Genomic DNA, 14,400 nt, shown 5'->3' on the forward strand with positions numbered 1-14,400 from the left:
TCAACTTTATTACCAGATGATCGCGCTCCTTATGTAATGAATCTCATGCAGCTGCTACTCGGCTACAGATGAAAATAAGCAGTGCTTAATGAGTTTACTATTTTATTTGAATTTGGATTTTTTTTTCTTTTCATTTTTATTCCTTACTGGTCCAAACAAAAGTTAAAAAAAAGTAAAATTTGGAAGCAACAAAATTGGTTCACAGCAAATGCATCTTGTTTTTGGCTTTTCATTAAACCACATCATCATGACTGCAATGAGGTGTTTAATAGGTTCTGCGGGAGCTTTTGAAATCTTTGATCTTCCTCAGCAGGTGGAGTTGAAATTGCAGATGTTCGAAGCCTTTTTTTTCAGACCATTTGAAGTGGAGTTTATTATGTATAAAAACTCAATTTCAAAAGTCTTTTTTTTTTTTTCTATTCTTGGATCCTGGCTGTCAACAAGAGTGCCTATCCATAATGCCCTTACTAGGTATGCAGAGGCCCTATTGTCCTGCTGTTCAAACCTTTTTTGAGGGGGAATGGCCAGTCAGAAGAAACTTCGCTGAATGTCAGGGTGGCCTTTAAGTGTGAGGACCTAAAGCCGGTTGGTTTTAAACAGTATAAAAGATGTGCGATGTAGCTACCCTGATGTCATGTACTGGTTTGTGAACTTCTCGCATAAAGTCTTAAGCTGACTGATTTCTCGTAATCAGGTTGGTGTTTTGAAATTGGTATTAAGGAGTGAAGGGGTCAGCTGACAGTCAAACCGCATGTTCATTGGCTAACAACCATCACATCCTGTATAATTCTCCTTTCAGACTCTAATAATGGCAATAATTCGCAAAATGAACGTAATCGTTTGTTGAATGTGACCCCAAAGTAGTGACTGAGCCTTAAAAAAATTATCAGGATAATGTCTACAAAGGGTCAGAGGGCTATTTTCACCATATTCTACAGGAACAAAGTCATTTTGCAACTACAGCTATTGCCCCCCTGGTGGTCATTTAATAGACTGCAGGTTTAAGGCAATTCTGCGAATCCGAGGGCCCTATAAAGGCCCAGTAAAAGATGAAAAATGATTATTTTGAACTTTAAATGATGCAGACCTATTTTAGGAGATACCAAGAATAAAAGTAGGGAGCTGTACGGTAAATGAGCATAACTGATCCCCCTATCACAACAGCTGGGAGTAAAAGTTTGTTCTTGATACTGGTGGTGCTTTTGATTTAATCAAATATCATTAAAAAAAGAGTACAGACTTATCACCATTATTTAAGTGTTAAGAGAATCGACTTTTCTCATTGCTTAAGGTAAATCTGTCTCCATAGCAACTGGTTTAAGGGCACAGCACAAAGCTAGTCCAACAGTGTGCAGGGCACTGTGTGAACTAAGCTGGATAGATGCAGCTTTTAAATGTACTTATTTTTATTCTGGTCTCAATCAAACTGTGGATGATAAAGCCAGATGAACGGTTAGAGTAATAATTTTGTACTTATGAATAAAACTTAACAGCACCAGCATTAAGTCAATGATACTGTGAAATTGGTGCTTAGTGATTTTAGTATGTTGTAGCAATATACTGGTGACTACCTCTGGAGTGAATTTGAAATGATTCAGCCCACGGCTGGAAGGTGACGCCAACATTTACTGTAAGTGATGATGTGCGTTTCAGATATCTTCAACTGTTGAAGATGTCAGCAACTGCCTCCAACTAGCCCCCTCTTGGGTGAGGGGTGCACAGTGTGCCGTGGAGCATGCTGGGAGCATTCCTCAGATATTCCCTCATGTTGAGCTCATGTTGCCAGGAATCAGTTTTATTTTGCACAGCCCTTAGATGAGGGTACGTGGGCTGTCGTGGAGATGTTAGGTGTTCTCACCGGTGAGATAGGCTGCACATTTGTTCTCGCAAGTAAAGATATGCACACACTCAGAGAACCATAAACCACTAACACCTACGTCATCCACCATTTTTTTTAATATAGGTCTTGTGTAGTCAGGGAACAGGGCCAGGACATCGCTGAGTAATGAGTAACTGCAGGGCAAAGATGGTGTAGATGTGGTCCAATTAGTGCTGTGTTTAGAACCACACATATTTCCCCGATGTGCCCTGTGTTACGCTGTGTATACAAGCAGCAACCAGGGATCCGGTTACAAATTACAGAATGTTCGCAGAGCCCTGGGAAAGTAGGAACTAAAACATAAAATAGGCATGTTTAACATTGGACTGAGAGCCAACTAAAGCATAATGCATTGGTGTTTGAAGTGGATATTACATAAAGATGCTGTGTGAAAGATAGGACATCATGGTCAAGTTTTTGCTCTTCCGGCACTTTGGTTTAGACGGTAAAAAGAATTAGTTACATACTGCTCAGAGTGACTTCCCTAAGGAGATGGTTGTTAAACAACTAGGAGAAAGCAACTTTCATGCTTTTTCTATCCAGTTCCATAGAATTCCAGTCCAAATGCAGTGTGCATGTCCTAGAGATTCAGTTCTTTTTTGTGAACATATAACATTTTAAAGCTCATACAAGTTTGGTTGCTTTGCATCAAATTGCAAAGCAAAATGTATAATGCACCAAAAGTATATACCAATTTACTTGTAACTGATACACTGAAAATAACTGAGCCTTTTGGTTTACAATGGTGAATTACAATTGAACAGTGGCTTATAAATTGCAGTTTTATGAAGTCATCCCACAAACTTAGTAGCTGCAGTCCAAGTATTTCCAGTTCTATTCACTCTGACCTGATTACCAGAATGGACTTTTTTTTGCACGCTAAGCAGTTATTTATTTTTGCCAGTGTTAGAAAACACAGTATGAAGACTGTCAGTTTAGATTGTGGTCACTCAGTAACTACAAGGTATAAGATGCCAATATATCCCTCAGAAAATCTATGGTTTTTTATGACTGCTTTAGTTTTGTTGCTATTAATAATCAGCATGTTTGATGGCTAAAACCAAAATAGACCATCTTTACTTGAAAAATCCTGACAGTTATCCCTCAATAGTTTTACACAAACAATGCTATACTTAGTAGGGAGTCTGGTTGGGTGATTTGTGTTAACACAGTAAGACTGCCACAGTTAGCTTCTCTTTACAAGCAGTCAGCATCGGTTTCCTTTTTCCCTGACCATAGTCTTAAACAAGCTAACTTAACAAGCTAACAAGCTGTTTTTAGCCACGCCTACATCTTGTTCCCTCACATGTTGAGTAATAAATAATTTGGTGAGAACACAACTTTTTTCCTAGTGATGTTTTAATCTTTTCAGTAAGTGGAGTTGTAACAAAATGCCTAAATATCAGAATAAGCTGTATTAGCGTGATAACATTCTATTATCATTCTATTATCTATTATTCAATTATCAAAGAAACATTCTAGGTAAGCATATTGTGGACACTTATTTGGGCAGCTACTTTGAAGAATGTATAAATTAACTTAAATTTCAGTGATCAACGGGATGTAAAAACTAAATCAGATAAAATCTGGTTATAAAGTTTGCTCACTTTACCTAAAAACAGACCTATCTGGGAGTGATGCTTCTAACCAACATCGTGTCTTTGACCTGGACCTCATGTCTTTTATACAGCAGCAATTTCTGTTGAAATAATAAAAGAAGTTTGATTTTTTTCACATAACAATTACTGTGAAAAACACCACAATCACACAGGGCCACAAACTGGTCTGCAACCCCCTTGCAACTACATGCAGTTAGAGAAGAATGTGTATTCCGATTGCTAATTGGTTAGGGAACTGATTCCAACAGTTGCAGTTTGCACCCTCTTTGTGCCCACTTGCCAATCACTTGGGGAATACACATTTTTCCCTAGCAACCAGAGGTCACCAATTGGTCTCTAAGCTTTTATGACTGGTACCTCAGAAGGTAAAAGCCTGCTTTGCATTAAATATATATTGTTTATCCACCAGTGACAGAGCAACATGATGATCTGGAAATCCGCTGCAACCTCAAGCACCTCCAGAGGGACACATCTGGCTTTTAGCTGTTAATTCTTCCTCTGTTCGTCACCACCTTGCTTCTGTCTCAGTCTCCTTTTTTTTTTGTATAACATAACATAATATAAATATGGTTTATAAGAGCTTTCTTTCTGCTGAACACAGCTGCCTCCTGTAGCTGAAAATGACGCTATGAGAGCGATGACTGAACCAAAACAGTACAGCTAAACAATGAGCTCAGAGTTGCTATAAATCTTAGTAAAGCAGAGCAGAGTCGTAGGTTCAGTTGATAACACATCACTATGAAAGACTTATTAAACATCGTTTTCACATTTTAATTTTATAATTTCTGTAATTTGCTGTCTAAACCAAATCCTTCATATTTTTTTGGAAAATAAATAAAACCCATATGTATTACAAGATTTGAATCCTCATGAGACATGCTTACCAAAGAAACATATCATTGTTTTTATGGAATTTTTGCGCTCTTACCGTACTAGCACGTACTAGAGCACAAAAGAAGAAGCAGCTTGTTTAATAGGTGTGTCTTTGTTTGTGTCCATGACAGCATGACTTATTAGACTCTCGTTGCACATACACGTTAGAAGTAAAAATAGTTGGCGGATGCTTTTGCATACTCTCCCCCTCTCGCACATGTTAGAAAAGGCTTGTGGTTACATAACGGAGCGAGCGGCCAGGTCCGTATCAGTAGGAGCAGGGACAGGCGGGGGGTGAGGAAACAGAGCGATGTCAGGGGTGGTTTAGGGTCACGGCCGGCTCAAGGGTTTTTCCCACAGCAAGGACCGGCCGCTCTGTTTTACCCCGGGTCCTCAGGGATCCCTGGCATGTTAGGGCCTAACCCCAAAGGGGGAGGAACTGAGAACAAGCATACACACTCCAACCTTAACCCCAACCTTGGATGCACACAGGCCCTGCCTCCTCAGCAATGTGTTTACATTTCTGGGACGTGGCTATGTGAACGCTGCAGATGAAGGAGCATGGAGCATGAGAGAGGCACAGCTGTGTGTCTGTGTGTGTGTGTGTGCTGTTGTTGATGAAGTAGGAGAGCTTGGCTATAAGTCTGTATTACCGTTTTTAACTTTCAGCGGTGCCATGTTGTTGTTGTTTGTTGTATTTCGATTCTGTGCAATTCTCCTATGAACAAAAAATAAAAAATAACAGAAAATGACTCATTGCAGGTTGTTTTGCACCATTATACAAATTTGGAATCAGGTTTTTTTGCTTTGATGTTATGTTTTTGTATGCAAAAAGGCCTCTTATTAATAAAGTACTGATTGGGGAGTTACTGGCCCTTAATGTGCTGCTATCCTATGCAGATGTGTGTATATTTTACATGTCTGTATGCATAATGGGTGATTTTTACTGAAAACATAGGAAACCAACATCAGGAGATGCACCACTGGAGCACGATTGCCTTTTTTAGGTTATTGTCAAACATCAACTTGATCATAACTTGCTTTAGCACCTGGAAGTAGGGGGAAACGCTGACTGTAAATGTACATTTATTTAGAAATATGTGTATAAATGCAGATTTAACACATGTAACTTTTCGTAACTGTACAACAGCATCAGGTGAGCCACCATCGTTGTGTCCAGATCTACAGTTTGTGCTTATCGCCACTAGAAGGCACTGTTGCACAAGACACTTTACAGGTGTTTGGTGTCATATCAGACAGTCTGTGTCACTCATAGTGCTGAAGCCTTTATGACATTGGAGGAGAGCAATTAAATATATTCAGTTTTTATTGACTTTTCAAACTGAGAGTGATATCCTGATGGTGCCAACACCTGGTTTCCAACAATTGAATTTATTTTCAAATTGAATGTAATTTGAGACCGTAAGTGGCCACTCTAAAGCATCAAGCAATCATGGTGTAGTATTTTATTTTATCTGTTCTAGATAGCATTCATCAGTCTTACTAATGAGGTTTTTTTTGGTTGCTTTCGAATGCATTTCCTCCTCTGCAAATTAGGTCCTTTGACGGTACGTTTTAGTGTAATGTGGATAGTTTCAGATCATGCATTTAACGTTTCATCTCGCTGCCAAGGAATGCTGCTGCATAGCTTCTCATCAAAGTAAAATGAGTTTTTTGTATCATTCAGCAGCTTAGCTGAAACACAGGGACATCTAAGGCCGCTAAGCTCTGTGTGGGATGTAGTCCAAAATGCAGTGTAAACACAGGGAGCAGCGCGGGTGCCTAGCTACGGCGCAGCCAATGCATGTGGTGTGTGTTCTTCAAGATTTCCAAAGAAAGCAAGTCCTGAAAAAAAGCTGTCCAGTCAGAGAGAAAAGGGCGACAGGATGAGGGGCACTCCCTGAGCCTGACTCATATATATATATATGTGACAAGGATTAACTCTGTGAGATCAGAGGCATTGTGTCATTCTAGTGTAATTATTTCTATGTATATTTATTATTAATGTTTTTCAGTTTATTCGATGCTCAGTCTGCTGACTGAATGTAAACACTGAAGCCGTCCAGCGCTCACAGAAACAGTCCGTTTCCTTTCAGAGGCCAAAACGCCGTCCCTCTCTCGTTGTGTCTCACACCCACACTCACACACCCAAAGTGGTGATCTTAACCACTCTTCTGTCCACACTAAGCCGCCTGGGCCGGGCTAAATGGGCTGCGTCTCGAGCTCCAAAGATGCATAGCTGTATATTTAGCCCTGGGTCATTTGCCCGACAGGCTCTCGCTCACTGTCTACGTTCTTCCCTGCCGCTTATGGGAGGAAACTCCCAGCGTGCTCGCTACCTCTGCTCTCCTTAAAGCAGCGGGCTATAATTTGGTAAATTGGTCAAAGGAGCCACTGTGTTCATGTGAAAAAGAGCACATGGCACAGCGGCGGAGCAGATAGAGCTCTGGGTGACGGTGTGCCGCGCTCAGAGGAGACGAACACGTGGCTGAGTCGATGGTCTCTTATCATCTGTGTGTTTTCGCGTGACACTTTTTACAAGGACAGACGAACGGGAGTAACTAAGTTAAAAGACTCCTTCACTCAGAATTTGTTAGTGAATAAGCAGAGTATTGTGTTCTGGAAGTGATTTGCAATGTTAAATGGCATTAACGTTTGATGACAAAAACATGATGCTAACTTCAGTAGTTAGTGTTCCAATATAAAAAGAGAAGTTGGTGTGTCAGTTAAACTTGTGTTCTTTCTGCTAGCCAGCAGGGGGCGACTCTAGCTGTATAGAAATCTGTGGGAAAATTGGCTCCCTAGATTTACAACCTTATTAAAGACTTTACTGATGAGTTTATGATTTCAATCTTTATTTTCAAGTCTTCTACCATAGAAGATGATATTCATTTTCTAAATGATGGTCTGTTGTGTCCCTGCAATCCAATTTAGCAGATATGGCTTCCAAACAACAAAATACTCAGCTCTAGGTTTCACAGTGACACCTAGCCAACCATGTGGTGATGTCACAGTAGCTACATCCATCTTCTATATACAGTCTGTGCTGTAAACATTGCAGAGAACAGAAAGACTTTCTGCTTTAACTCTGGCCTAATGTTTCCATTCAGTTCTCCTCTGCACTGAGATTCATTTCAGGTATAATAACTTTTACTTATACCACCGAAACAAAGCCGTTACGAGCCGTGAGGCAGTGAGCCTCCACCACAGATGATCTGATATTAAATGGAAAGAACAGATGATTCAGAAACAGAATATATGTAATTATATAACATTAGAAAGCATTTTATTATGATTCCTTTAATTTGCCTCTGCCCATCTGTGCTGCATCAAACCTTTCTTTCTCTAACTATTTAAAGCAACACAGATTTGAAACTAAATTAGATCACTTCTCCAACCTGTAGTTAGTGGCCGCAGATTTTATAACAATGCTTCTTTTCCCATAGCAGCTACCGTTGCTCCGCAATGTGAGTAAAGCAGGAGGAGGAAGGGGAGGTCTGAGGTCTAAATTGACTGTTGTAATATACAAACACCTGACTTACTTTGAGCCTACAGCCTGTCTTTCATTTTGGTTGCGATGCTTGATAGAAACCATCTGGACCACAAGAACCGTGTCAGTATAAAAGGACCTTGGATGAAACAACAGTTTAATCACGCCGAGCTTTCTACTTTTTTGTCAGCTGTCGGCATTCTGGCAAAATCTGCCAAATCTTTGGTTTAGTGTTATAGGTGATGCACAAGTATTCTAAACTAACATGGAGTAGAAAAGTGACACAGGTTGTTCAGTTTGGAGACATGTAGATCAATGAATGTTGACAGAATGCAGCTGTTAGCAGCTCTGGAACGAATCTTTATCATTATTATTAACCAAAGACACTCGGAAACCTCCCAGATATCCTCACTCTGAAACCAGGCATACTGAATTTGTTTTCCTTTTAAGCCAAAGCTGTAATATTTTGTAGATCTGTGGGAGAGCAACGGCCTGCATTTAGCCCCTCTCATGAGCCTCAGCTGACTTTGTTCACGATGATGACATAGCTCTGAGCAAGAGATGCGCAAAGGAGGCACAAAATCTGAATATCTATGATGAAAATGATTTTAAGTTCAAAGGCTCACTCTCAGACTAATAGTTGTATGGAAATGGCACACGAGGCACGATTAGAAGGGCACACTAACATACTTGTGAGGTTTGTGTTTACGCTGGCCTCGCAGGTGCTGCAAAGCTCTTGGCCACAGAGGAGTGTTTGTTTTGCTCTCGTCTTTATTCTCGCATCTGTTGTAATTATGTTTAATCACGATTATGTTTGAAGAGTTTTTTGCAGTCTGCCCTGCGGTTGTGTGCTGTCAGACCACAGCACATTCATTCGGTGTGCACAGGGAGGCCAGCGAAGAGTTAAAATCTGCAAGTTTGCACCCCTGTCACATGGGCCAATGTGATTAAAAATGAGAAACACAACTGTCTCGCTATAAAGTAGATTCAGGATTCTGGTATGCATTACTATCCTCCACAGCCTCTTGCTTTAATCAGATCCTGAAGTTTTAAACCGTAGCTTCAAATAAATAAAATTATTACATCTGCTTTGTTCTTGATTTAGAAAAGAAACGATATGAACACGTCTCGAATGAGAGCTTCAGATCAACTTGTTGCTTGGCTTGGTTCAGCAGAGGCTCCTGCTGACAGACGTGTGGCAGAATGACACAGCATGATGCACTAAAGCTGCAGCCTTAAGAGCTTACTATGTCATCATAAGGACTGCAAATAAAACTAGTATAGTATAGTGCCCCCCCCCCCCCCCCAAAACGACTAGACCCCAACAAGATGAGTCCTGGACTGGGAGCTGGTTCCACAGAACACGGGCCTGAAAGCTTAATGTTTTGCCCATTTCCTAATTTTGCTTTTAAATACCCAGGAACCACAGGTAAACATCTAGTCTTAAAGAAGATAGTGGTTGGCCTTTCCTTCACTGTGAATACGTACACAGTCCTGGGCTTGAAGACTTGACCTCTTGATCTTGAATCTGAAATTCCGAGCTGGGACAGATAATTTAGGTTTAATTTAAAGCTTTTAATCATTTGGGTCTTGGAGTTTCTGAAAGCTTGGTCTGTTTCTTGTTTCAGAATTGTGACATTTATTGTGCACAGCCTGCAAGAATTGCCCTGATATAAAAAAAAAAAATGGTAATGTCTGCATCAAAGCCCCCCTTCAAATGCTTCTTTTGAAGATTACTGACACAAACTGCAAACACTTCCTCTGTCGGCTGTTTTGCTGATACAAAACTTCTCCGGCTTTCTCGTGCTCTCTGAATTATTTGCATCTCTAAGCGACGACGTGCACATGGATGCAAAACAGCCATCTGGCTGCAATCTTGCAAAGCGGAAATGCACATGTTCGAATATATCATTGTGAGAATTGTTTGTGTCTCTGTGTGTTTTTCTGGGTTTACACACAATGGCCTCCATTTGTGTGAAAATGCCTGCGGCTGCAAATTTTGGCCTTGCAGTGAAATCCACAATCTGCATTTAGAATCTCAAACATTAGCCTGCTGTTTCCTTGTCCTTCATTCTTAGAAACAACATCTGTCTGCATGTACAACAGAGAGAAATGTAGTCACGATGCTGATAATTTAATCCCTTTCAGACATAAATGCTGCAGTTTGGAGCAGACTCCAGTGACTGTAGGTCTCTCGTGCTCTCCCTGCTTGGCGGTTTAGTCTGAGTGTTTGGAGTCTGTATTCTAGGGCCTGCACACTCAGACTGTAATTAACAGTTTACATTTGCTGTTTATGTTCCACTGAAAGTTTCTACAGAAGCAGATCGTCCTGGGTGTCGCAGCCCAGCTCTCTGTGTAGGACTCTGCAGTGATCACTACCAAGCAGGATTAAAGAATGAACCGCTGCAATCAGATGTTTTCTCATCAGTGTATTTGAAGGGTGACGTGCTGTTACTTTACCATGCTTTTTGCATTGTCGTCAAATTCCCAAGCTAACGGTGATCCACTACCTGGCACTAATGAAGTGTGTGTAACCACAGCCCGATGTTCGTTTCTTTGTGTCTTGGCTACGTTGTTGGTCAGCAGTGATAAAGACCACCTCAGTGAGCCACACTGCTCAACTTTGACTCACATTTGATATCTTCTGGGATGAATAATCAATTCACAAAAATAGATTTTTTTTTGTGGAGATGCCCAGCTGTGTCAGCATGCTCTTCATGTCTGTTTGGTCTTTGTCCGGCTAAAGGTTCTAAAATTGTCATGAACAGCTGAACGACTTCCTTATATTTATAGGAAAGACTCTTTGTTTCCCAGGAAATAAAGTGGGAAAAATAGCAATAATAACAAAATAAAAACACTGACAAAAATATATCATGTTATACACATAATGGCATCGCACAACTTAACCTCCTTCCAAGGTGCATGAAGAAGACAAAGATCTGATGACGTGAAGACTCCAGCAACACTTAAAGTAAAGGGAACAGCTTTATTAGGTGACTAACGCGCTTCGGCCTTCAACTTGGACCCTGATGAAGGCCACAAGCAAAAACATGTTGTCACCTAATAAAGCCGTTCCCTATTTTAAACTTTGGGCCAGAATTTCACAATTTAATTTTTACAATAGTTAAAAAAATATAAAAATTTGAAAAATATAATTTCAATGAAACTAAAGGCAAACTTTAATGTTACAGAACTTGAGTGTCTTCGGTGTGATGAAGAGAATCTATATCTGTGCACGAGGCAGACAAAGATGGATTTTTGGTCTTTTTATTGTAATTCACTGAGAATTAGTCGTATTTTTCCTCATTCTTGACTTTTAATGGCATTTACAGAGAGGAGATTGCTTTTTGTTCTCTGGTATCAGCTCTGTTACCAAAAACAGGACTAATGTGTGGGTATTTTTTAGGTTATTTCCATGGTTTTGAGAATTTAAAAAGATATTTTTCCATACTTAGAGTGAGAGATGCAGAATGATATGCAGCAACTGGTACTGCCAGTATTTAAAGTTCAGATCTTCCTGCTATTTACCCTAATGCTGTCTAAAGTCCGAACAGGCTCATGATCTCCAGAACATGAAAAAATGTGAAAAAATGAGCAAACCCAACTTTCAGTGCAGAGTATTGAAACTTTGGACTCTTCTTTTTTCTTTTTCTTTTTACTGGTATTGAAACAGTCAGGTAATGAACATCTCTGCATAAAAAGCCACAGCAGCGTGGATCTTCAAATGCTATGATGCATTTTAGGCCTCATTTAGTTCCATGCACATGTGTGTGTTAGTCTGAGGTTAGTGGAGCCCACACAAGCTCATGACGTCACAGATTGCTCTGTTTTCTTCTTCTCCTCTCTGCCATCTTTTCCTCTCTGTACCCCAAATCCTGTTTCTTCATCTGTCTGATTGTTCCTGTGTTGTTTTTGTTTTTTTTCTTAGCATGTCCATCAACCCCTTCCCACCACTTTCTTCTGGTTTCTTGTCCCACAGTGCCCCTTTTTTCCTCTCCTTTGTCTTTCCTGACACTCTCTCTCTCTCTCTCCATAGCTGTATATGGTGTTGAAAAAGAGAGTTCCTCGGCTGGACTCTCTGGTCTTGGCTAATGGAAGCAGACCTGTCTCTTTGTGTAAATATTTGCACAGAAGGATTATAGATGGTCCCACACATTCAAGGTGGAGTTCTACTCCACTCCAGGCCACATTAGGGCAAGGAATGGCTCTGAGCATAGCGTAAACACCCGATGACACAACATAACATCTCACGAAGTCAACAGTTTGAAGCGTATCGGCAGGTGTTGATCTCACTGTCTGTCTCTTTTTGTCGTTTCTGAACAGGCGCCGAGCAGTGACCTCCCTCTCAAACATGTAGACACCATGGTGAGTTTACCTGCTGATTTTTCGCAGGTCCATTCTTCTTGCTTGGTTAGACTAATGAAGGAGCTGATGGATCTGCCTCTGCAGCCTTGGCTGAGAGGTCAGACATACTTGATGTAGAAAAGGTATAAAGTATGAGTGGATGGTTTCCCAGCTGCCATGAAGGACATTCATTATAATAAATACTTCAGAAAAGCCAGATTAAGTCTACACTTGATGCACAGCAGGGCCTGTTGAGATCAAAATCCCACTCATTCATGAGATATTTTTAAACAATATCTCACATCCATCGTCCACAACAAAAACACATATTTGCGCCAGATGATATCACGTTATCTTTTCAGAACACAAACATTAAATCATATCAAACAGGAAGTTCTTTGCTAGGCATCAAGCCACATTACTGTACCAAACAGCTAAGTGGACTCTTGGTTGCTTTTGGTTGTCTTTGATTCATCAAAACAGAAACATTAACTAATACCCAGTTGAAATCTATCGTCGAACCCCGTAACACCAAAGATGGTGTCTGTATGACACATCCTTCGACCCTACATCCAAGTAGTCCTTATTTTCTTTAAAAGAATATATTCAGACAGTTTAGCTGCTGGACTGACACGAGTACATCTGGAGTAGAACAAAAAACTGCATAGAGCGGTTACCTGCAAGGCCGTTGATTGGCAACCTGTGCCAAGAAGCACTTTGGTTACGCTAATGTGACCAGTGCAGTGTGCTGGAATGCAAAGTCTGTTTGCACCTTCTCCTGTGCACCTGGAGCGTAGCAGGCGTGCATTTTTTGAGGCTCGTGCAGAGGCCTATGGCCCCTTAAGAAAAAGTCTTAATTCTACTGAATGGTACAAGCTTGAGCTTCAAATTGTACTTAAAGTACGTAAAGTAAAAGTACTTTCTTCTGACTCACGTCCGTGCTTTTATTGAATCATAGTTGCTGATTTAATAATGTGTTTAATCAATTTAATGTTGAAGCTGTAGATGATTTTAATTACTTAATATATCACGTTGTTGCTTTATCGATAATACTGCACCATTGAATATTAGTCGATTTATATTAAAATATATGATGCAGGTTACAAAGTTCAATATTTGCATTGGAAATATTCTGGAGTAAAGCTAGATGGTAACATAACATGGAAATATTTTGGGGAAAAATTGTGGATGTGTTTAGTGAAAAGACAAGTGTCTGTGGCACGTGAATTCTGGCATCCTTCATCTCCACTACGACATCTGAGTGATGTTCAGCTTACGCAGCGTGAGCGAGATAAGCCCAGCACGGGCAGCCGCACGGCCCGCTAACTATTTTTAAAAAGGTTTTGTCTGTTTACTGTAGTATAAACTCTTTTAAAATGTAACTGAAGCATCTGCAGCTAAAGTGAGTTTATAAAATGAGTTGTGGATCAGATAAATATTATTATCTGTTTAATAAATTGTGTTGAGTATCAAGTGTGGAGCTGTAGCTTGCATTGTTTTATGCAAGGTGCTGGCATGGTTCATTTACACATGAGATGTTAGACTCTGGGTTACCGGGTTAATGAGATGAACGGTCACAACTTAACAACAAAAGTGTGACTTATGCCTCCTTCACCCCCTCTAAGCTCTAAATATGAATCAGTAAGGACGTGTGAAACAAGGAGACCCTCAATTTTCATTGCATACACTGTTTGACACAAACCTCCAGTCTGGGGGCTCAGTGTGTGGACTGGATGGAAGTTTTGAGGCGTGACCATCTAATGTCTATGCATTCATGCAACACTGGGCTCAGTGCTGCAGCTACATTAGCAGATATGAACAACTTCCAGTATTTTTAAACCTTGCGTTTTTGTCTGTGACTGCTGGAGTATTTGGACATGCTGGTTTTCAGCCCAGACTCCACAGGTAGCATTGGGTAGTAATGTATTTTAACCACTTTTTTTTTTTTTTATTATTATTGTTAGAGTTTCAGAAGAGTTGATATGATTGTTGGTTCTTTTTGCCAACTCCTTGAGAACAATAAATTTCGATGTTCTGACAAAGCACTCAAAAATAAGGGCGGTACATGTTTGCTTTGGACTCACTGGGCACTATTTGCCTCCAACACGACTTCCTGCGAGTTGTATTTGTCTGAGAAAGGAAGGATCGAGTAACCAATTTAGAGTTGCCACCCAAAGCCGAGTGCCCGCTTTCCC

At 40.4% G+C, this 14,400-nt stretch overlaps 1 protein-coding gene across 1 annotated transcript in view; it reads left to right on the forward strand.

Moving 5' to 3' along the window:
* The window catches only part of LOC120730942 (tensin-1-like), a 188,789-nt gene that overhangs the window by 113,376 nt on the left and 61,013 nt on the right, over nt 1-14,400 (forward strand). The window contains 1 exon segment of the mRNA XM_040027565.1: nt 12,185-12,226. Coding sequence (XP_039883499.1) covers nt 12,185-12,226 — 42 coding nt within the window.

Source organism: Simochromis diagramma, unplaced genomic scaffold, assembly GCF_900408965.1.
Source record: "Simochromis diagramma unplaced genomic scaffold, fSimDia1.1 OVJJ01000343.1, whole genome shotgun sequence".
Taxonomy (NCBI): Eukaryota; Metazoa; Chordata; class Actinopteri; order Cichliformes; family Cichlidae; genus Simochromis; species Simochromis diagramma.